This window comes from Rhinolophus sinicus, linkage group LG02 (assembly GCF_036562045.2).
Source record: "Rhinolophus sinicus isolate RSC01 linkage group LG02, ASM3656204v1, whole genome shotgun sequence".
In the NCBI taxonomy this organism is placed as follows: Eukaryota; Metazoa; Chordata; class Mammalia; order Chiroptera; family Rhinolophidae; genus Rhinolophus; species Rhinolophus sinicus.
The window spans coordinates 184,857,306-184,881,165 of NC_133752.1; the positions used below are offsets into that span (position 1 = coordinate 184,857,306).

General features: G+C 43.5%; 1 protein-coding gene across 2 annotated transcripts in view; it reads left to right on the top strand.

The window, feature by feature from the left end:
- STAB2 (stabilin 2) overlaps positions 1–23,860 on the top strand; it is a 130,796-nt gene that overhangs the window by 87,183 nt on the left and 19,753 nt on the right. For both annotated transcript variants that reach the window (XM_074326224.1, XM_074326225.1), the window contains 12 exons: positions 3,757–3,876; positions 4,844–4,891; positions 5,703–5,786; positions 7,041–7,187; positions 7,992–8,132; positions 9,112–9,171; positions 10,489–10,665; positions 12,059–12,148; positions 14,269–14,415; positions 15,711–15,767; positions 16,840–16,966; positions 18,331–18,480. In XM_074326224.1, the coding sequence (XP_074182325.1) occupies positions 3,757–3,876; positions 4,844–4,891; positions 5,703–5,786; positions 7,041–7,187; positions 7,992–8,132; positions 9,112–9,171; positions 10,489–10,665; positions 12,059–12,148; positions 14,269–14,415; positions 15,711–15,767; positions 16,840–16,966; positions 18,331–18,480 (1,348 nt within the window). The remainder of the gene's footprint in view (positions 1–3,756; positions 3,877–4,843; positions 4,892–5,702; positions 5,787–7,040; positions 7,188–7,991; positions 8,133–9,111; positions 9,172–10,488; positions 10,666–12,058; positions 12,149–14,268; positions 14,416–15,710; positions 15,768–16,839; positions 16,967–18,330; positions 18,481–23,860) is intronic.

Genomic DNA, 23,860 nt, shown 5'->3' on the forward strand with positions numbered 1-23,860 from the left:
GCTGGGGGGATCTCCTCAGAGCTGGAGATCATGGGCTTGAGGCTCATTGCTCCCTCATGTTCCAGTTGTAATGTTGAGGAAACTCCTGTCTTCTGCGGCCTTCACCTCTGTCCGTGTTTTCTTTTCTAATAAGGACGCGGTGGACGTAAGGCCCACCTGGTTAATTGAAGATGATCTCTCAAGATCCTTAATTGCATCTGCAAAGACTCTTTTTCCAAACAAGGTCCCACTCAGGCCCCAGGGCTTAGGACAAGGACACGCTTTTTGGCGAGGCCACGATTCAACACGCTGCAGACTTGAAGGAGGGAAGGTCCTCGTCCCAGATCACAGAACGAGCTCATGGCACAGCCAGAACTTGCACCCACATCTCTCTGACTTGAAGGCCACACTCTCGGCCACTTCTTGTGATGCTTGTTCCTCCCACAAGGCAGTGACCCCAGAGGAAGCCCTGTCCAAACACCTTACTTCCTTTATCCACATCACCGCCCACCTGAGAATTTCCAGCTGTAGGCGTGACAACAGCGCAGACACCACACAATTAAAGCCTTTCCTCTCCACGTGAGGTCCTTTCTGTCCCCTTGCATCAGTCTGGCAAGCTTCTCAGGAGAACAGTGTCCCCACATGAAACCTTCGTGTAGGGACAATAGGGAAGAAGCTGCAGAAAGCAGGGGGCTGGGGTGAGGAGCTCTTACAAGTAGTACGATGGCCAGCTTTATTTTAACAGCAGTTCTGCCAGCGGCTATTTCCACTTTTTCCAAAAATGGCCCCCTTGTCTTGGCAGTTAATGCAATGAACCCACCTGTACCTGACACTCAGGTATAAGAGTCATTAACTCATGGCAACTCTTCTTTGATCTGTACCCATGACTGCCACCATCCACTGGGTTCATTTTTTTTTTTTTTTTTTTAATTTTTATTTATTTATTTATTTATTTTAATTAGTTTCAGGTGCACAAGACAAAGCAAAACTTAGACGTTTATCATTTATATCCCTCACACTGTGTGAACCCCCCTCCCCCCATCCACTATCCCTCTGTACGTTCCCAAAACCTCTCACCACTGGGTTCTTTTCATGAAGAAAGGAAGTTTGTTTTCTTGCAAGATGAGTAATGTTAAGGCATATTTTTATGCTAATGAGTGTGATACAATAGAGAGAAGGAAACTGGTAGTGAAGGAGAGAAGGTGGATTGTTTCAAGAGGAAAGTATATGAGTGGATGAGAGGAATGGCACCCAAAGCCCCCAGGTGAAGAGGGAAGCCTCACATACCGTGTTTCCCCAAAAATAAGACCTAACCGGAAAAAAGCCCTAGCATGATTTTTCAGGAGGACATCCCCTGAACGTAAGCCCTAATGCAGGGGTGTCCAAACTTTTTTCAGCAGTTTTCACCAAGGGCCATATGCGGTAAAATACACAAACAGCCGGGCCACTCATTCGAGATGAAGTACATATTGCCTCACCTGGTTTATTTAAGTAAACTAAATATATTTTTGGAATTTGCTGTGGGCCGATTAACAACGGATCGCAGGCCGCAGTTGGCCCGTGGGCTGCAATTTGGACACCCCTGCCCTTATATGTCTTTTTGAGCAAACCTTCATATAAGATCCAGTCTTATTTTTGGGAAAACACAGTAGGAGCAGAGGCAGTGGTAGGTAGGTAGGTATGCATGCAGGTAGTCAGTCAGTCCATCAGTTTGTCAGTCAACAGGCAGTTAGGTAGATAGGTAGGTAGGTAGGTACCGTGTTTCCCCGAAAAAAAGACCTAGCTGGACAATCACCTCTAATGCGTCTTGTGGAGCAAAAATTAATATAAGACCAGGTCTTATTTTACTATAGTATAAGACCCGGTCTTTAATATAATATAATATAATATAATATAATATAATATAATATAATATAATATAATATAATATAATATAATATAATATAATATCTTAGTCTTATTATCCTGTAAGACCGGGTCTAATATTAATTTTTGCTTCAAAAGACACATTAGAGCTGATTGGCTAGGTCTTATTTTTGGGGAAACATGGTAGGTAGCTAGTTAGGTAGGTAGTCAGTCCGTCAGCCAGTCAGTTAACTCAGTCAGTCACTCAGGGTCACCTACTTCACGTGGCCCTTTTACTATGAATTAACTTGAAATTGTCTATGTCTGGTCATTCTAAATAAATTATTGGTTCTGTGAAGACAGAGACCATGTGCGTTTCTATGTGTCCAGTGGGAAACCTTGCACAGCATGACACACATCTAGGTCGATGAACATTCACTAGCTACCAGGCACCGTTTAAGGCACTGGGACATCATCAGTGACCAAGCAGCAACGTCTCTTTCCTCAAAGAGTTTCCATTTAGGGGGAAGAGATGGACACTCAGTGTGCAAATGATCTGTCAGTCAGGGGGTTGTTAGTGAGCTCATTTGTTACACAAGGGGAGCAGAGTGGGTGAGTTCAGGCCCAGACAGGCGGTGAATTTCAGGACAGGAAGCTGAGGGGGTTCTTATCTCTGTCCATTTTCTCCACGAGGTGTGAGTTGAGCTCATCAACTGGGAGTGAGGGGCCAGTAACTGAGAGTTAAGCAGGGAAGTGAAGGTGTGAAATGTCTTCTCCAGAAAGAGGGGATGGGCACAGGGAAGACGGGTTTACAGGAGACAGACATCTCTTCAGTAGGAGGTGAAGAGAGCTTTCAGGAAAGAGGTGGAGACCGCTGGGAGTTTGCTAATGGCGGGGAGTTTCAGAAGGCACGGGGAGGGGTTTGTGAGGGCAGGATATGGGGTCAGATCACAGGTGTGCAGAGCATCGTGCCGGGGAAGGTCCACGTGCTGGAGGTGACCTTGGGCACCTAGACCTCTGCCTCTGAGATAAACAGCAAAATGGGATAAGAAAGGGTTCATCTTGGTGGTCTTAGAGCATGCAGGGTATTGGGGCAATTAAAATCCAAGGTGTTTAGCTGGAGGACCCAGGGCCCCTCGCAGGTGGTGAACCGTCTTACAGGAGTCAGCTCGTTTGAACAGCTCACTGAGCTGTGTCGGCTTGAGGTGGGAATCTGGGGCTGAAGGTCCCTCCTGGTTGAAACAGCTTGCTCCACCAATACTTTTGAAGTGGGGATTGGGATGGAAGGAAGATTTTGCAGCCAGCCTTTACAACTGTCCACCTCCTTCTCTGCTCAACCTTATCAGATTTTTTCTTGCGCTTTCCATTCTTTCCCCTCTCGAAACTCTGCTTAGGCTTGCAGAGCCCTTCTTGGGGTTTCCATGGGTGTTGGCTTTGAACTGTACTTCGCTTTGTTGATATTGTAGGTCTCTGCTCCATCTTCCACAGTTTATAAGCTCTTTGCAACTGAGGACAATGTCTTGGATCTATTTTATACCAACTGCCTTTTAGCCAATGACTGTTACCTTTGCTACGATGGGATCAGAGTTTAGCCTAAAGCAAGGAAATGTCAAACAAGATTGGGGCCTTTCTCATGAACCCCCAGGTGCCGAGGAATTTCTCATTTGGCAACTCTAGGCTTATCCACGTAGAGCAGAAGATCTGCTCAGATGGACCTGCCATCTTGGGATATAAGGCTGGGTGAATAAAGTGGCCCCAACAACTGTAGGGAATTAGAAAGCAAGGTCAGGAACAGGGCAAATAATGCAAACCAATCAGTGAGAGAGTGAGACCAAAAATCAATTTCACTACAGAATTGCTTTGTGAATATTGGTAGAGGTGGCAAACTAACTGGTCTGATTTCCATCCCCCACCCCTTGGAAATTTTACCAGAAAAACGGCGGCTGTAGTGAGTTTGCTATCTGCAATCACACTGGGCAAGAAGAAAGGACCTGTACTTGCAAGCCAAAGTACATTGGGGATGGGTTTACCTGCCGTGGCAACATCCATCAGGTAACACAAAATGTGTTTCCATAAAGTAAACTCTGCTCCCCTCACTGTGTTAAGAATTCAGGTCTCTAAGGAATGTGTAAGTTTTGTAACACAGAATGCTCTATAGCAATGTGAAAGACTGTTATTAGATAAATTGGCAATGAAAAGAAATTTCATCTACCCACGGGAATTCATTTGACCTGGAATGGAGTGATTCAGATTGAACGGTTCTAGAGTCCAAAACACCTCGGTTTGAATTCAGCGCTGCCAATTAGTAATGTGACTTTGGGCAAATTACATCACCTCTCTCGGCATCAGTTTTCACATCTGTAAAAGAAAATAATAATGGTGCCATCCCCCTCAGGTTGCTAAAAGATTTAATGAGACAATGTGTGTAACAGGGATAGCACACCCGGGCATTACCACTATATGGACTGCTGTCGGAGTGCGTGAGAGAGAGAGAGAGAGAGAGAGAGAGAGAGAGAGAGAGAGTGTGTGTACTGGGCAAAGAGGATGATGGGGTACAATACTTACATATTTCTACCTGTTATAAAGTGGATGTTCCCTTATTTGGTGTAAAGAGGGAATAGAGCATTCTGGCTGATCCAATAGTTTTGTTAATAAAAAAGAAACTAAGTGTGCCGTAAACCTATTAACTCATGTTTTAAAATACTGGAACTTTTAAAAATACTCTTAAGCTCAGATGCTCCTGGAAATGACTGACCCTTTCTTTGATAAATCAGATGGTTTATCCAGAAAGGTTTTGGAACTCCCAGTATGTCCACATAACCACCCTACACATCAGTTGTAAGCCTATCGATTGGGCTTGAAAAAGGTGCACTGTGACAGATTTCCAGTTGAAACGATGGTAAATGCTCTTTTCTTAGGGCAACTGTCCTGAGATCACCCTATGTTGTTCTTATATATAATTCATATTCATATTCGTATAATACATATTAAGTGAGCCTGCCCTGTTCTTTGATTCTAGGAGCTTCCCAAGGATCCCAAAACTTCTCAGTATTTCTTCCAGTTGCTGGTAAGAATAAGTATATCTGTCTCGCTATAAGAGGTGGGTCTCAAGCCACATACAGGGTAATCCTGTAGCCTCTGATGTAGGTGAGGGTAGAAGAACGTCTGGGGACCTGGGATAGGTTCTTCATTGGTCATTTGTAAACCTCTCGGGTCTCAAGTGGGCAGCACGAATGCCTGAAAAAATGTCACACTGGCCCATTCTACACATAAAGGCGAGTGTATGAAAAAACTGCCATCATACCAGGGCAGAAAAGAAGCATTACTGGGGCAATTGGTTTACTCTTTGGGTGAAAACATTATGTTAGATCTTTCTGCACATCAAACATCTGAATAAGTTCCAGATATATTGAAGAATAAAAAATAAAAATCTAGAGGAATAAAATCTAGAAGAAAATATAAGTAACCATAGGATCTTAGCGTTGGCGAGAAGATAATTAGAACAGTGAAGTGAATCTTCTTATTCCTTACATTTGTATTATTATCCCAATGAATATTTACATGTGGAAGCGACACATGTAAATACCTGAAAATAACAGGGATTACTTCTCAGTGATGGATATGGGTAGTTATTTTCTTCTTTATACTATATTTTCAACTCTCAACACAATAAGCATATGTTATCTTTATAACCACATAAACATAAACATTGTTTCAATGACAAAGAACCTGATGAATTTGAATATAAAACTAATTAAAGAACAGATCCCCGCATCCAGTGTTCACTCCCCTCTGCCACCATCTACTCTCTCTGCTGTTTGTTTGAGCCCCTACCTGTATTTACGTTAACTATGTGGCCCCCACCTTCCTTCCCACAGGAGCATTCTGTACAAGACCTGGTTGGTCCAGGCCCCTTCACTGTTTTTGCACCTATATCCTCAGCCTTCGATGAGGAACCCCGGGTAAGCACGAAGCTTAGGCGGGTGGAAGAGGTCTGGGAATGGAACACTGGCTTTGGGTGTCACCCTGGAGCCAACCGTAGAGACATTTCTGGGCAGGAGATTAAGGATCAGCTGGAGCTGACCAACAATGGAAAGGGCTGCCTCTCATCATAGGGACCCCTATCAGGGGAAACATTCAAGTGGATTTGGGGTAACCGCTGGCCAGAAACCCCCTAAAGGACATTCCCGAATAGAGTAGGAGGTTGGAAAAGATCAACAATTCTTAAATGATCCAAACCTCCCATAGACCCCCTCCACCAAAAAAAAATGGCATGCTGGATTAAAGGGATTTAAATAGGTTCATTTCTTGCAGGACTTATCAGTGCCTTTACTGTTCTTACATTCACTGGGACTCTTCATGCTCGGTTGCCCATTAATATGTAATAATGTAGCAAACACTTATTGAGCATGCCACATACTGTTTCTAGTGTCTGGTCGATATTAGATCATTTAGTCTTCATGACAAACCTGTGAGCTAAGTGCTATTATTATCCCCATTTTACAGTCAAGAACACTGAGAGAAGTAACTTTCTCAAGGTCATGTGACTAGCAAATGGTGGTGCAAAGACTCAAACATGACCCCAGAGCCTGTGTTCTGAACCACCGCATACACTGCCTCTCTGTGCATATATTTTAGACATTAGCAAAGCAGGGACACAAAAATAATTTTTGAAAGAATTTGATGCTTGATAGTCTTTTTCATAAAGCCTCAAAGGAGCTTTCATAAATCAATGAGAAGCATGTGGGCTTTTTATTACACTGACTTTATGGTTAATATTGTTTGAATTTTGATTTACAAATGGAGAAGCATTGCGATCTTTTTCTATACTAAAGGTTTAAATCTGGCCTAGGTACTTTTCCTAGAGGGGAAAACAAACGCAGTCTTTCCCAGAATTTTTCTCAAGAAAACTCTTTTTTCAAGCAACATCTCACAGGACTTGAGGTCTTTGCCACATGTGTTGTGAAATGCTGGACCAAAGGAACTCCAAGTTCCCTTCCATGCTGAGATTCTACAATGGAAGCAGGAAAGGAATTAGGGCTACCTTCTCCCTCTTGCCTGAAACACACTCTAACCTGAAATCCTGACTCCTACTTGCCAAGGTCCGGGTGGGGAGAGAAATATGGCTCAGCACATGGAGTAAAGGACAGCAAAAGGGCGAGGGGGGAGCAAAAGGCTCCTGGCTCTAGCGGGAACCCTCTGGTCGTCTATTACAGATTAAAGACTGGGACAAACAGGGCCTCATGCCCCAGGTGCTTCGGTATCATGTGATCGCCTGCCACCAGCTGCTCCTGGAAAACCTGAAGTTGACCCCAAATGCTACTTCTGTCCAAGGGGAGTCAATTGTCATCTCCGTCTCTCAGGTAAAAGAGGCCACTTCAGGAAGGGGCCCATTTTCCTTGGGCCTTCTTTCTTCTCCTCTTACTTAGAGTAATACCAGTAATAATAATAATAATAACAACAACTAATACATGTTGAGCAATACATGTTGAGTGTATACCAGGTATTAAATGTTTGATACATACTCATTTAATCTGCAAAATAATACCATAATCTAGATACTATTATTTTCTTCAATTTACAAATTAGGAAACTGAGCTCAGAGAGATTAAGTAACTTGTCCAAGGTCACCCAATAAGTAAATAGTAAAGCCTGAATTCAAACTCAGAGGAATCAGGTGGTCAGCAGAACTGCTTTTGGCAGCATTGGTGAGAAGCTGGAGAGGGATGAGATCTTTTGGTCAAAGCCACTTGACCATCCTGGTTCCCTCCCTCCCCACGACATAGAAAGAAATGATGGCTACAGAATTCATTGCAAAAGGGAAACGTGTGTGGTGGGGGCAGACAGGAGGTTGGTAATATAAAGGACACATGTGAACGGTAGGCTAATTTTGATCTGCTTGTTATTTTGTGTTTGAGAATCAGAGTGAAATGACTGTTTTGGTTGATTACTTGTTATTAACTTCTCCAGGTGAAACTTGTGTTTGTCTGTTTCCTTTTTATAATCATAATAAAAAAACATGCTAGACTTGGATCTTCAGATTTTGCCACAGCTCTACTTAAACCATTCACTTTCATGACAATCGAACATGTTGGTGAGCATTCTAAAGAAGCAATTTTGTGTCTGTTTCTATTTGTGCTCATTTTTTTTTTTTTGGTTGATTTCAGGACACGGTGTATATAAATAATAAAGCTAAGATCATATCCAGTGATATCGTCAGTACCAATGGAGTCATCCACATCATAGACAAAGTGCTGTCTCCCCAAAACTTGCTTATCACCCCTAAAGATGCCTCTGGAAGGATTCTGGTGGGTGAACTCACTGTCTAACTCTCAGCACAGAGTGACTGATAATACCAATAATGTATTCTTACCTCAACTTTTATTTTGAGTCACCATTTTGAGACATTTTAATTTTGCTGCTTTAATCTCAAGCTACTATTAAAAGCCTAGTAAATATTATTCTTGGTAAGACATAAGCAAGTCTATGTTAAATAAATAGACGTTTTTATCGGTTTTTCTTTAGTGTCCACAAGGGCAGGAGGTCTTGCATAGATTTGGAAGATGGAAAAATTACAAAGATAGATGGGAGGAGGGGTCACTAAAACTAAAGCTGGAGTAAAACTCCTTCTTAATTGACAGAAAAGACCATTTTAACTTTTATTGTAGTTTATTCATATTGGCCAGGGTTCTTCGTTGTAGACAACAGAATCCACTATACCGTTCTTAAATAAAAAGTAATTTCTTAAGATAGTAACATCCCCAAATCTCTTGGAAAGCCAGAGAACCTAATTCAGCTGCTGGACAACTAAGAGCATAGCAGCCCAGGGACCCTACAGAGGGAAGACCCCTGACTTCCCCACGGGGCTATTCCAACTGTACCAGCTCTGCCAGTGCCGCTGTCTCCATCCTCACCACCTAGGACACAGGACTGTGGACACCAGATGCCTCCACCATTGTGCTTGTCAGAAGACCTGATTTTCCTGCCAGCACCGACTGCCACCTCCTATTGTTTCTTTCCACCAGTGTCTTGCACAAGCACTTCTCCTTGGTAGATCCTATATCACTATGGGGATCTAGCTACAAGGCACTCTGGGAAAATGTAGTGCGTAGCCTTCCAGCTTCTGTAATACAGAAATGCATGGGAACAAGAGAGCTGGAAAGGGTGCCAATGAGTCCATCTATAGTACCTGCCATGTTATCGTATGTTATTCTGTTGCGCGTTTGTTAAAGTACTTTGTGAACTGTATGAGGAAAGGTATCATTCCCATTCTTATTATCTTTGCAGCAAAATCTTACGACAGTGGCAGTAAACCATGGCTACATCAAATTCAGCAACTTAATCCAGGTAAAAAACCTAGGAGAAAAATTACCTCAGGGGATAACCTGCCTAAGGTTTGGGGAAGGTTTTTTTGTGTGCTTTTTGGGGTTTTGCTATTGTTTTGGTTTGGGTTTTTTTGTTGTTTTGTTTTGTTTTGTTTTGGGCACTAGACAGCTATTGTGGGATCTGTGTGGGGAAGTCCTAATTTCCTAGAGAACAAAGTCATTCTCTGCCTCTCCATTCCCAAACTGTAGTATGGTTTGTTCAGCTATGTAGTGTACATTGGCCAAGTTAGAAACATAAGTATGTGCGGCTAAAGCAAGGGAAAGGAATTAGGACGTGCTCGTCCCTGAACTAGGTGCTTCAGATCAGGAATTGTCACCTGCACTATAGCAATGCAGAGGGAGGCTGAGGTGGAGAGTTGGGGAATCTATGCCGGGGAGGCAGGTAGAAATGACATTTAAAACCTTATCGTTCCGACTTCAGAGACTGTTCCCAAGAACTGAGTAGAGAATCTTCATGTTCAAACAAAGATTGCAGACGAGAATCAGGGAGGTGCAGGGCTCTCCTCCTCCTGCCCCAACAAGTCCTGGGTGGACCCCCCATAGCACAGTCTATGAACCCACAATTTCCAAAATGGCTGGGGCTCCAGCTGTCTGGGGAGCTTTTTCGAAATGGAGATTTCAAGGTGTTCAAAAATGAGAACCTCCAGGAATGTTACAGACAAGTAATCTTTGTTCACCCACCCACTCCCAAAACTTTATTATATTAGTCACTGCCACACCTGGGCATTAGGTCTGGTTGAACACAGACTTTTATAGCAAATTAGGACACCTCTTTGGGGCTCCATGAAAGGAAATGATGAAGCCTACTTCAGAGGGTTACAAAAAAATGAGGAAGAAAAAATATATATCATGCACCCAGCTTACAGAAGGCTCTCAAAATGATCCCTCCCCATTCATCTGGTCATTCCTGTTATCTATTAATAGAAAGCTTATAAACCAACAGAAGTTTCTCAATATTGGATAGATTTCACTTTTTTAAAATAAAATATGGGAAAAGGACTGAACGGGTCTTCCACAAATTAAAATATCTGGGCAGGAGTAGTGACTACAACAAAAAAAGGTACTCGTTAAAGTTTATTTTCTTATTAACAAAGCCCAGAATTTGACTCTCTGTTTTGCTTTTCTAAGTTTTCTTGGACAACAGAGGGAGCAAATGGCTGGAGTGTGATGGTCCCCTTGTTTCTGGCTGTGTCATGGGGCAGGCACAGAGGGAACCATGCCCCACCCCCACCCCAGACCGACACTCAGCCTCATGGCTGCCCACCTCCCTGTGTTTCAGGATGCCGGCTTGCTGAGTGTCATCGCTGATCCCATCCACACTCCTGTCACTCTCTTCTGGCCCACCGACCAAGCCCTGCAAGCCCTACCCGCTGAACAACAGGATTTCCTTTTCAAACAAGACAACAAGGAAAAGCTGAAGAAGTATTTGAAGTTCCATGTGATCCGAGATGCCAAGGTATTTTGTTTCGTGCACATGTGGCTGCAGCGGAGACCCAGGGAGACCCAGCCCAGAAGCAGCCGGTCGGTCGGTGTGTCTCCACCTCCACAGAGGCCTGAGCACCCCGTCCCACCATGTCCTCCTCTGACTGGCCCTCATTAATTGGCCCCTGCAGTATCCCACTGGTTCTGTTTCTCCCACCTGCATGGTTTTGTTTTTTTCTAACTTGAACCAATACCCAAGAGCCGCGTTCCTCTCTGGTACAATAGACGAGACTTTTCTCTTCTATCGTTCACATGGCAAAATGGCTGCGGACCACAGTTCCCAACTTTCTCCAGATGGGCTCTCTCTCTCCCAATTCTAACATTTCTAGGCAAAGAACTGATTCATCAGCTGCGATTAGTTGAATAACTAATCAAGCTACTTAAGCAAGCTCCTGTGCTCAGGGAATTGAGACCTTGTGGGAGCCTGGCAGCTCTTGCTAAAAACTCTGTCACTCTGAGTCCTCAGCGAGGACCCATCTTTCTCTCCAGGAGTGAGTCTGTCCAATCCAAGAATGCCAAATGTCCTAACTTTGGTTAATTCATGAGACCTGCATGAGCTTCCTAGGTAATTTCCTGTCACAAATGACCACAAACTGGGCAGCTTGAAGTGACAGAAATATCTTCGCTCAGCGTTCTGGGGGCTGAACATCTGAAATCAAGGTGCTGACAAGGTGTCCCTTCTCGAGGCTCTGAGGGGACATCTGTTCCATGTTTCTCTCCTAGTTCCTGGTGGTGGCCAGAAACCCTTGGCATCTCTTGGCTTGTAGCCGCATCCCACCCATTTCTGCCTCTTTGTCACATGGCTGTCTTGTCCCTGTGTGTCCCTGTGTCTTCACACGGCATTCTCCTCTCCTCTCTTTTTCTTACAAGGACAGCAGTCTTATTGGGTGAGAGGCCACTCGACTCCAGTACGACCTCATCTTAACTAATTACAGCTGCACTGACCTTATTTCTAAGTAAGGTCACGTTCTGAAGTAATGGGAGTCAGGACTCCAATAAAACTTTTTTGGGGGGACATAATTCAACCCATAACAGTGCCCTGTGCTACTTGCCTAACCCACTCATCCTGCCATTGGCTTCACACACCAAGAGAGCATCTTCCACGGACTCCCAAGCACAGACGGGGGATGGAAGGGTGACTGAACATAGTCCCGCTGATGGACACTTTTCCTACAGAAAGAATTTCCAACCTCCTAGAGGGCCCGTGATTATTATTCCTTTTGGTGATATCTACTGTCATTTTGAAGCTGGAATAATTAGAACACTTGGAAAACATTTGCGTCTGAATTTGGTTTGTTGGCAAAGTTCCTTTGGGCCCTTCTTCAGCCCAAATTTGGGGTATTAATGTGGCATCCTCGCTCCTACAGATTTTAGCGGTGGATCTCCCCAGATCTGCTCCCTGGAAGACCCTGCAAGGTTCAGAGCTGAGTGTGAAGTGTGGGGCTGGCAGTGACATCGTGAGTATTGCCACCCTGGTGGGAGGTGAGAACACATTATCAGCGTTCTCTAACCATTGCCCTTTCAAGGAGATACTCTTTTTTTTTCCCTTCATTAACAGCAAGCTCTTTTCTCTCATTGCCGTGCGGTGTAGTCCCCCTAAGAGTAAGTAAGTGGATATGAAAAAGCTTATAAATCCTGGCCAGCCCAAGCCCTGGAAGCAGTGTCAAGGAGCCCCACATCCCTTCCACTTGTGGAGAGCAGCTTTTAGTATTTATTATTTATTTATTTATTTACTTATTTAGCATTTATTTTCCAGTGTGAGACACTTCCCTGGAACATGCAAGGCCACTGTCATCCCTTTCCCTTTCTCCCCAGCCCCACTGTGACGTCCTCTCCAGCTGTCTCTTGGCAATCAGAGAGAGCCAGCTCTGGGCTCAACCGTCCTAGATCAGCCAGCAGAGAAAAAGTTTGTGATTTTTTTCACCTGCTCTGGCTAGTTCCTGAGCAATTTTACCTTCCTGTAATTCCATATGATGAATGGGTATGAAAGAATAATAGTAGCTACCTCCTATATCCTATATATAATGGAAAACCCAAAATGACAGTGGCTTAAATATATAAGGGTCTATCTCTCTTGTAAAAGAAGTCTGGAAGTGGCCAATCCAGAGTTAGTATGATGGCTCAATGCGGGAGCTCCTTCTGTCTTTCTGTTCTGTAGCACAAGTTTCCAGCTTCAAAGTCACCTTGAGGTCCAACATGGCTGCTGGGGCTCCAGCCACTTTGTCCACTCTACAGGTGGTAGGAAAGATGAAGAGAAAAAGGAATGCAGCTCCCAGATGATCTGATTCAAGGAGCCTCCTGAGAAGTCCTATACAATATCCTGTTTCCATCTTCTGACCAGACAGAATCCCTTTGGTGTTTGAATTGGAATGCCATTGAATTTATAAATCAATATGAGGGATGTTAGCATCTTCACATTCCAAATTCTGGAAAATTATCCCAATGTACTTAACACTGTTGAGATCAGCTGTAATATCTCCATAGACCAAACTGGACACCTATCAAACAAACATACTAAGAATGCCCAATGCTTGTTCCGTGTGCTAATACAGCTTTCAGAGCACTTTGCAATGTATTATTTAGTTTGATCTTTATAACAACCCTATGCAATGGAATCATTCATCCCATTTACCTGATGAAGAAAATTCAACATCAGAGAAGTTCACTGACTTGCCCACAGTCACACAGTACGTAAGTGGAAGGGGAGAGATTTAACCAGAGTTTCCCATCTCTTCCCACTGTCTGTCTCATCAACAGAGGCTGAGATTTATCCTGTTTTTCTTCTCACAGAACTTCCTAAAAGTATTTTGCTCACTGGGAGGGAGTAGGGGAAATGTATCCATCAACTTACTAGCTGGGGGGACCTTAGGGAAGAGAGTGTTAGATTGTTGCAAGCATTCAAGGAAACAATGTACCCGAAGCCCAATTTTGACAATGCCTAGTACATGGGAAAAAGAAGTTATTGTGATCATTACAAAGTTGAAGCCCACTTCTTGTATATCCTGGAAAGAAAGTTGTGTCAGGCACTTTGCTGGCACTAGATAAGAAACCTGGGTTACTGCACATGGAGGGGTCACATCAACAAAGTTTATCCTGAACCACAGACAGGTCATCCCTGCTCCACCCACCCTGTCACACTGCTACTGTGTCTACTTTGGTACAGGCAGTGTTGCAGGGTGGACAAGCGTGTGGGCTCAGGGGCTGAATTCCTGGGTATGAATGCCTGCACCATTCGCTGCGTGAACTTGGGTGTTATTTAACCTCTCATTGCCTCAGTTTCCTCATCTGTAAATGGGAATACTAGCAATAGTGGCTACATCCTAGGGTTGTTTTAAGGATTAAAAGAATTTGCACAGGTAAAGCATGTAGAACCGGACTTAGCACATAATACCTGCTGAGTGATTCAGATATGTATCTATATGTGGGTATATATCAGTTCTTTCTGAGTCTTGCAGTGCTGATTACATATGGCCTAGAAAAGGAAGAAGAGCAGTCTGAGAAAGATTGTTGACTTTCTCTCTCTCTCTCTCTCTCTCTCTCTCTCTCTCTCTCTTTCTCCCCTCCCCTCCCCCAACAGGGCGAGCTCTTCCTGAATGACCAAACATGCAGAATTGTGCAGCGAGAGCTCTTATTTGACCTGGGTGTGGCCTATGGCATTGACTGTCTACTGATTGATCCCACCCTGGGGGGCCGCTGTGACACTTTTGCCACATTCAACGTCTCGGTCAGTCCTAAAAGCACTCCTCTTACTATGGTAGGAGAACCTTGGGCCAAAGAACATCTCTCATGATCCAGCATGGACCCTGCTGTGAAACTACTGATGGCTGGTCCTCAGTGAGCCTGGCATCCAAGAGATCAGTGTTCTTCAGATTCAGAATCAATAAGCATCAAGCTGGCCCTGCACAGGCCTTGCACATTATCATTTTCCCACCCACCCACCCAATCCATTCATTCCCTCACCATTAAGGAAACCATTGTTGGGTACCAACCATGTGCCAGCTAGTCTGCCAGTCATTTTCAAGCCCACCCATCTGTTCGATCAGTCACTCATTCATTCAACAAACATTTTTTGAGCTCCCGCCAGATTAAACCCTATGAAATTACCACATGTGCCATACAAAAATGGCAATTTCATATGGTTCAATCTAGCATCATATGCTACCCACACCTTCATTTATTTACTCACTAATAACACTGGAGGAATTTATGAGTATGTCCTGAGCCCTGCACCGTATGCAGCATTTTCATATTTCACACTCATTCATCCAGCCAGTACCATTTATTGAGTTTTGGCTCAATGCTCATCTTACCCCTGTAATAATCCAATAATAGAAGTAGTGATTATCAACCCTATTGTGTAGATTTGGAAATTGAGCCTCAAAGAGGTGAAGGGACTTACATGGCAAAGTCTGTCACCAGTTAAGTTTGGCAACAACCTGGCAACTTGTAAGCATTCAATAAATATCCCAAATTATTAGGATACCAAAGTAGGAGATGAAAACCCAGTTTTCCTTTTGGCTGTAGAGCGTGTGGCCTTCTTAACTTCCAAAGTATATTCACACATATTTTTCCAGTTAGTCACTTTCCCACACCAATCCCCTGAAGATCAAACAGCAGAAAGAATTATTATCCCTGTTTTATATATCAGAAAACTCAGGATCAAAGAGTGTGACTGGCCAAAGGTATCGCAGCTGGTTTATAATGGAACTGACAGCTGCACCCACATTTCCCACGGCTGCTACGCTATACACCTACGTGACACAGCCCTGGTCCATCCACCTCTGCATAACAGCGAGCTTTTCCCCTCAAAGAACTAAACCAAGGAGCTGAGGTCCAAGACAGACCTGCAGAATTCTCCATGGCGAAGTTTCAGTGTGTCTGCTTTCATATTCTTGAGCATAGCCGGAATCTTAATCAAAATTAATTAAGTTCTTAGCTCATTAGGGTGTAAACCAGGGGCATTTCCTCCTATTTCCCAATATTCTTGATTTTTAAGTGTTTCTTTTTCTTGAATACTAGGGGGAATGCGGGAGCTGTAGCTATACTCCCAGCTGCCCACGGTGGACAAAACCAAAGGTAATTATTAATGCTATGATAATGTTTAGAGAGAACTAGGTTTGTTTCATTATCAGATACCAATTTTCTGTGAGGTATGTGCATGTGTGACTGTGTGTGCATCCATGGGTGTGTTGGATATCTGTAATTTATGTCATTCTTTCAACAACCAGGCCAATGGGAGATGAACATTCTTAACCCAGGCAACCTGTCAACCCACTACCTGTCTTCTTGGAACTGTCTAGAAAACTCATGGGATTATAGACCTAGAAGGGACTTCAAAAATAATTATAATGATAAAAATAATAGCTGCATTTTGTTGGCTGTTGTGCATGTCCCTGATTCTGTGCTAGACCCTTTAGGTATACATTATCCCTGTTCTTCATTAGAACACTCAGATGAGGCTATTTTCACCTCTACTTATGAAAAAATTGAGTCTCAGAGAGGGTAAGCAATCAGCCCAAGGCCACACAGCTAGCGAGGAGCAAGGCTAGCAGGAAATCCCAGAAAGCAATGTAAGAGTAATGGTTAAGCCAATGAAATTTGGAGTCCACAGATATAAGGTCAAATTCCAGTGGCTTGTTTTCGGCCAACAACATACTCTATGTTTTTTGCCCTGTAAAACTGAGCTAATAACAATTCTGATATTAGGAAAAGTAATTTTTAAAATGTGGATACAGAGCCTGGCACATAGTAAGTGCTCGTTAAATATTGGTTTTATTACTTATTCCAAGTAAAACCTCTAATAAAAACACTCCTACAAAACAAAATGTAACTTATACCCTCCCTACTGATGATTTGGGGGCCTTGCTATCCCTCCCATGATAGAAAGCTACCTCTCCTCCACTCCCCCCCGAAGCAATCACACCTTCTGCAAACACTCTAAGAGTCGGGGAAAATCCTTCCTCTTAAAACTGGGGAAGTCTAGCTCCGCACCCTCCCCCATTGATTTACCTATCTACACCCCCAAGAAAAGAGTTCCCTGTAAAAGGCCATTTTCGATTTGGGCAGTACCCAGATAATCCACTGGGAGCAGACTAAAGCCCAAGTCCCGGAGGTGGAAGGCGAGGGATGGTTCTCTTTCTTCCTTTAGGGTGTGAAGCAGAGGTGTCTGTACAACCTGTCCCTCAAGAGGAACCTGGAAGGCTGCCGGCAGCAGTGCGCCCTGGTGATACAGCTACCCAGGTGCTGCAAGGGCTATTTCGGGAGAGACTGTCAGGGTGAGGGCGCCTCTTACCCCCCGGACATTCCAAAAGGATTGTACAGTCACTCCGCAGCATTTGCAAGTTTGGAAAGTACTGAAATTATAAAGTGCATGGGTTGCAGGGGCGGGGGTGCATCGCTCCTAGTGACTCCGCTAAGAAAAGATGCAAAAGCCATCATTCCGAAGAGTTGTGTAGCCTTCCTCCTACTTTTTTCTTTTGTCACATTTTGGGTTTTTTACAGTTAAGGGTCTTACAACTGTGTATCATGCTTTTTTTGCTTAGCACATTTCCCATGGTGCTAGAAACACCATATTTCCATTTTTACTCTAGTCCATGATGCTGATAATCATGTGAATTTAAATGTATCTAATAGAATTCTACTTTGGCAGGGCTCTATACTAATATGATATTTGTGAGCCGTTACTGCCTGAAAAATAAACTCTGCTATAGGATATATAACATCGCCCTCCCTTACTTACCTCACCAGGAAAGGGCTCCATGCCAAAGGGCATTTCGGCCCATCCTGAAACCCCTGTGTCTAGATACAACTACTAGCCAACAATACATCAACAACAGAAACATGACAAATGCCATGGCACTTCCCATTTGCCATGCGTTGTTTTAAGTAACCACACTAATTGAGTGCTATGTCCCATATATATCAATACAGTTACACCTCAGAACAATCCCTAAGAAGTAAATTACATTGTTATCCCATTTTACAGATGAGAAAATGGAGGCACAGGAGCACCTGGGACTCCCACAGAGGATAAGAAGGCAGCCCACAGTCCCACACTGTGTCTCTAGAAGCCATGGTTTTAATTACCATGCATACTCCATTTGTTCTGGTCCAGTTAGAAAATTCTGGGCTGGGAGTCCACGCTTCATCACTAAAGTGTGGACCATTCACAAAAATCAGCGCCATCTCTTATATTTGTTCAGTGCTTTATATTTTCAAAATGTTCTGTTATAGTACCTCATTTGACCTTCATGTCACAAGGTTGTATAGGTCAAGTGGGCAGTATATCATCATCATCATCATCATCATCATGATCATCATCATCATCATCATCACTTAGAGCTAAGAGCAAGTTCATTATTCAGGCCAGAGTGACTCAGAGACAGGTCTCCCGGCCCCCAAATACAATGCACGGTTCAGCATATCACCCTGCCAAGGTAGAATCTTATCAGATACATTTAAGTTCATGTCCCATAAGCCAGTGACTTGCCCTAAACATCATGACACTATGTAGGTGTGTCCCCAGGGCCACATTCCCTCTGGGCTAATGGAGGTCAGAGCCCACAGCTAACCATGGGTTAGCAGCACATTTACAAATGCTGGGGAGACTGTTGAGTCCCTGCTGTTTCATTTCTTCCAGCCTGCCCTGGAGGACCAGATGCTCCGTGTAATAACCGGGGGGTATGCCTCGATCAGTACTGGGCCACGGGAGAGTGCAAATGCAACACCGGCTTCAACGGGACGGCGTGTGAGCTGTGCTGGCCAGGGAGATTCGGGCCTGATTGTCAGCGTATGTGGTACCCACTCCCCTGTGCTATAGCCTGTTCAACTGTGTACTCCCCATCCTCATCTACACATCCTCCTGACCTGGAAGCATCCATCTTCCCCTCTCTCCAGCCACCCACCTCCTATCTGCCTGCCCTTACATGCTTCCCCTCCTAGAATGTATTCCCAGTTTCCATCTACTAAAAGAGCTTCATCTCTAAAAATTGAAACTCACGTAGCCACCAAGGCAAGCTGTGCCTGAACAACATCCATTCATTCAATTATTCAACCAACATGTACTACTGAGTCCTTACAAATATCTATAGCTAACGTTTACGGAGTGCCTACTATGTGCCAAACAGGTATGTTTTACCATTTAATCCTCACAGCAACCCTTTTAAGGGAGGTACTGTTATTACTTCCACTTAGCAGGTGAGAAAAGGAGGCACAAAGGGGCTAAGTGACTTGCTCAAAGCCAGGAATTGTTCTAAGTTGTAAGGATACAGTGGTGTGGGGAGGAGGCAAAATCCCACTTCTCAAGGACTGTATTCGTATATTCAAAGGGTGGAAATAGATAAAAACTGCAGTAACAAAGTAGTTATAAAAGGTTCTTTGCCAAAATTTAAGGTTTCAAGACTATATATGTTTCTGAGTTCCGGTCAAGATGGCGCAGGAGGTAAATGCTGGGCTTACCTTCTCTCATGACCACATCAAAATTACAACTAAACAACAAAACAACCATCATTGAGAATCACCTAAAATCTTGCTAAACCAAAGCGCTACAACTAAGAACATTCAGAAGAGGCCACATCGACACTGGTAGGAGGGGCAGAGACGCGGAACGGGCTGGACTCACACCCTCGTGTGACCATCAAAAATCAGGAGGGATATGTCAGCTGTGGAGCGCCCCCCGGAAAAGTGAGGAGTTACAGCTCCTCCCCAGTGTCAGGGAGAGAAGTCGCGATAATTTCTGGTTGTGAAAACCAGTGGAGATTGTGACTGAGTGAGACAGAGGGCAGCTGGAGTCCCAGATGCTCCTCTTAAAAGGACTGCGCACGGACTTACCGACGGAATCACTGGCTGAGCTCCAACAATGGGGCAGCAGGTGGAGAGGCGATGGGGACATACTGGGGTGAACTGAGTTGTCTGACTCCAGGCCGAAGGCCGAAGGGGCAGCTTTCTCCCAAACGGAGGGGCTGTCGGAAGCCATTGTTTCTTTGCTGAGCCTTCCCCCTCCCTGTAGGCAGACGCAGGCGGCCACCATGTCTGAGTCTCCAACAAGCTGGCTAATGCCGTTCATTCGCCACGCCCAGTTGATTCTGAGACCACACCCTGCCCGACTTTCGGGCACACCCAAGCGGCTTCCAGTGGCTTTTTCATATAAACCGCCAGCCTTGGCTAATGCTGCAGACTTTCCTAAGGTCTCTCAATGGTTTGTCAAAGCCAGACAAGAAGCCTCTGGCTCAGCATGTCCTCTACCTCTGGCTGAGCAGCCCTAAGCCTAGCACTAGCAGCAGCTGGCCTTAGTTTATGGCTTGGCCTCTTCCAAGCATGGCTCAGGTGGCAGGCATCTGCAGATTGCTTTGTGGTTCCTGCTGGGTGGCCCCAGGTGGGGCACAAGCTGCAATCAAACTTGACCTGCAGTGGGTCCACTCCAGGTGGCCCTGCGGCTGGCGCCCCCAGCAGCCAGCTTCAAAACAAGTTGGAGCATCATTCAGTTGCCTCCAAAGATGACACAACCAAGGGGCAGACTGGGCAGGCACCAGAGCCCTGCTGAGGCAGATACTGCTCTGTAGGGTCAGCCCTTGCACCACAGCTCCTCCACCTTTGTCATGGTCAGTCCTCACAACCATGAGCCTGAGGGACAATCCCTCCAATTGATGTGCAAATAGCAACCAAGGCTCATCTACAAGAGGAGGGCACACACAACCCACACACGGGACATGCCTAGAGCACCCAGCTCAGATGACAAGGAAGACTGCACCACTGGGCCCCACAGCACCTGCTACACAAGGGCCACTGTACTAAGACGGACACAGAGTAGCCCAACCTAGTACATAGGAACACACACAGGGAAGCAGCCAAAATGGGGATACAGAGAAACACGTCCCAAATAAAAGAACAGAACAAAGCTCGAGAAGAAGAACTAAACAAAATGGAGACATGCAATCTACCAGACGCAGAGTTCAAAACACTGGTTATAAGGATGCTCAGTGATCTCAGGGAGAACTTCAACAAAGAGATAGGAAACATAAAAATGGAGATAGAAAACATAAAAAAGAGCCAGTCAGAAATAAAGAATACAAGAACAGAAATGAAGAATACATTACAGGAAATCAACAGTAGATTACATGAAGCAGAGAATTGAGTCAGTAATTTAGAAGATAAGGCAGCAACCCAATCAGAACAGCAAAAAGAAAAAAAGAATCTGAAAAAGGGAAGAGAGTTTAAGAGGCCTCTGGGACAACATCAAGCATACCAACATTCACATTATAGGGGTACCAGAAGGAGAAGAGAGTGCAAGGAATTGAAAACCTATTTGAAGAAATAATGATGGAAAACTTCCCTAACCTGGTGAAGTAAATAGATATACAAAACCAGGAAGTGCACAGAGTCCCCAATAAGATGAACCCAAAGAAGCCAATAACAAGACATACTATAATTAAAATGCCAAAGTTTAAAGACAAAAAGAGAATCCTAAAAGCAGCAAGAGAAAAGCTACTAATAACTTATAAGGGAGCTCCCATAAGATTGTCAGCTGATTTCTCAACAGTAACTTTGCAGGCCTGAAGGGACTGGCACAAAATATTCAACATGATGAAAAGCAAGGACTACAACCAAGGGTGCTCTACCCATCAAGGAGCAAGGCTATCATTTAAAATCACAGGACAGATAAAGAGCTTCTCAGCCAAGAAAAAGCTAAAGGAGTTCATCACCACCAAACTAGTATTACAAGGAATCTTAGAAGGATTTAAGATGAAACAAAAAGAAAGAAAAAAAAAAAAAAAAAAAAAAAAATATATATATATATATACATACACACACATATATATAATATATATATAAAATATTTTATTTATATATTTTTTATTATATATATATATATATATATATATATATATATATATATATAATAAAATGGCAATAACTACATACCTCAACAATTACTTTCCATGTAAATGGATTAAATGCTCCAATCAAAAGATAGGGGGGCTGAATGGATAAGAAAACAAGACCCTTATATATGCTGCCTCCAAGAGACTCAAGTCAGATCAAATGACACATACAGACTGAAAGTAAAGGGATGGAAAAAGATATTCATGAAAATGGAAACAAACAAAGCTGGGGTAGCAATACTTATACCAGACAAAATAGACTTTAAAACAAAGACTACAACAAGAGACAAAGAGGGACATAGCAATCCCTCTTCTGGGTATTTATCCAAAGAAACCTAAAATGCTACTTCAAGGGGACGTTCTCATCCATATGCTCATTGCAGCATTATTTATCAATAGCCAAGAGGTGAAGGCAACCTGGGTGTCCCTCGATGGATGAAGGGATAAAGAAGAGGTGGTACAAACGACACAATGGAATATTACTCAGCTGTAACAAAGAAGGAAATCTTGCCATCTGCAACAACATGGATGGACCTAGAGGGTATTGTGCTGAGTATAGTAAGTCAGACAGCAAAAGATGAATGGCATATGATTTCACTTATAAGTGGAATCTAAAGAACAAAATAAACAAACAAATGAAACAGAAACTCATAGATACAGAGAACATTTTGATGGCTGCCAGATGGGAGGGGGTTTGGGGGCAAGTGAAAGGGGGACGGGATTAAGAAGTACAAATTGGTTGTTACACAGTAGTCATGGGATGTAGGGTATAGCATAAGGAATATAGTCAATAATATTGTAATAACTAGGTATAGTGTCAGATGGGTAGTAGATCTATCAGGGTGATAGATGGGAGGGGGTTAGGGCAAGGTGAAAAAGGTGAAGAGATTAAGAAATACAAATTGGTAGTTTGTCATTGGGATGTAAAGTGTAGAAAATATAGTCAATAATATGGTAATAACTATATATAGTGCCAGGTGGGTACTAGTCAGGGAGATCAATTCCTAAATTATATAAATGTCTAACTACTATGCTATACACCTAAAACTAATATAAAATAATATTGAATGTCAACTCTAATTGAAAAATTAAAAGGGGGGGGAGATAAAGAAAAATAAGAGGTTCAAAGTTCCAGGTATAAAACAAATAATTCTTGGGGCTGTAATATACAGTATAGGAGATATAGTCAGTAGCATTGTGATAACATGGTACAGTGTCAGATGGTTGCTGCACTTACCATGGTGACCAGTTCTTTAGCAAGGGAATATAATCAGTAATGGGGTAATAACTCTGTATAGTGCCAGATGGTACTGTTGAATATCTATGATGTACACCTGAAACTAATATAATATTGTATTTTATCTATATTTTAATAAAAACCTTTTTAAAAAGAGTAAATACAAAAGGTATAAAGAAAATGAAGCAGGTAAAGGGAACTGTGGAAGAGAAATGAGCACATGCAAAAGCCCTGAGGCAGGAGTGGGCTTAGCATGCAACAAACAGCAAAGAGGCCAGGTGGCTGAGCAGAGTGGGCAAAGAAGAGGGGGAGAGGAAGGAAATGAAATCTGAAGGTTGCCAGAGGCCAGATCACGTAGGAACTTCTCAGCCAGAGAAAGATCTTTGGCATCTGTTCTAAGTGTGATGGGTGGACCGAAGAGGATTGTGAATGGAGGAGTGTCATGAGCAGAGTAGAAAGATCACTTCCGCTGCCCCGTGGAGAATATCCTGCAGGAGAACAAGAGCAGAAGCAGGGCCACCAGCAGGGGAAGCTACTGCAACAATCTAGGTGATAGCTGGTACTGCCTTGGGCTAGGGTATTAGTGCTGGAGGTGGCGAGAAGTGGAAGGAGCGGTACGTATCTTTAAGAGTTTACTGTTAAGTAGATTTCTCCAATAGGAGAGCCACATAAAATCCATTTAAGTTCATGTCCCATAGGCCAGTGGCTTGCCCTAAAATAGACATCACAATACTATTTTGTTACATACACCATCCCATTTTCTATTTCCAAGTTTATGACACACCATATTTATAATTACATGGTCAATGGCCAGTTACTCCAAGATCCATGAAAACAGGGACCTTATCTCTCATGTTTTCCATGGTAATCTCATCGTCTAGTAGTGTCTGCTCCATGACAGCCATTGAATAAGGTAGTTTTTGAATGTTTGAATGTTTGAATGAATGAATGCATGAATGAATGAATGAATGAATGAATGACTATGGCATAAGTAGTGTGCCTCCCACACTGACAATATGGCCAACAGGTGGTCAATGAGCTGGTTGATTGGA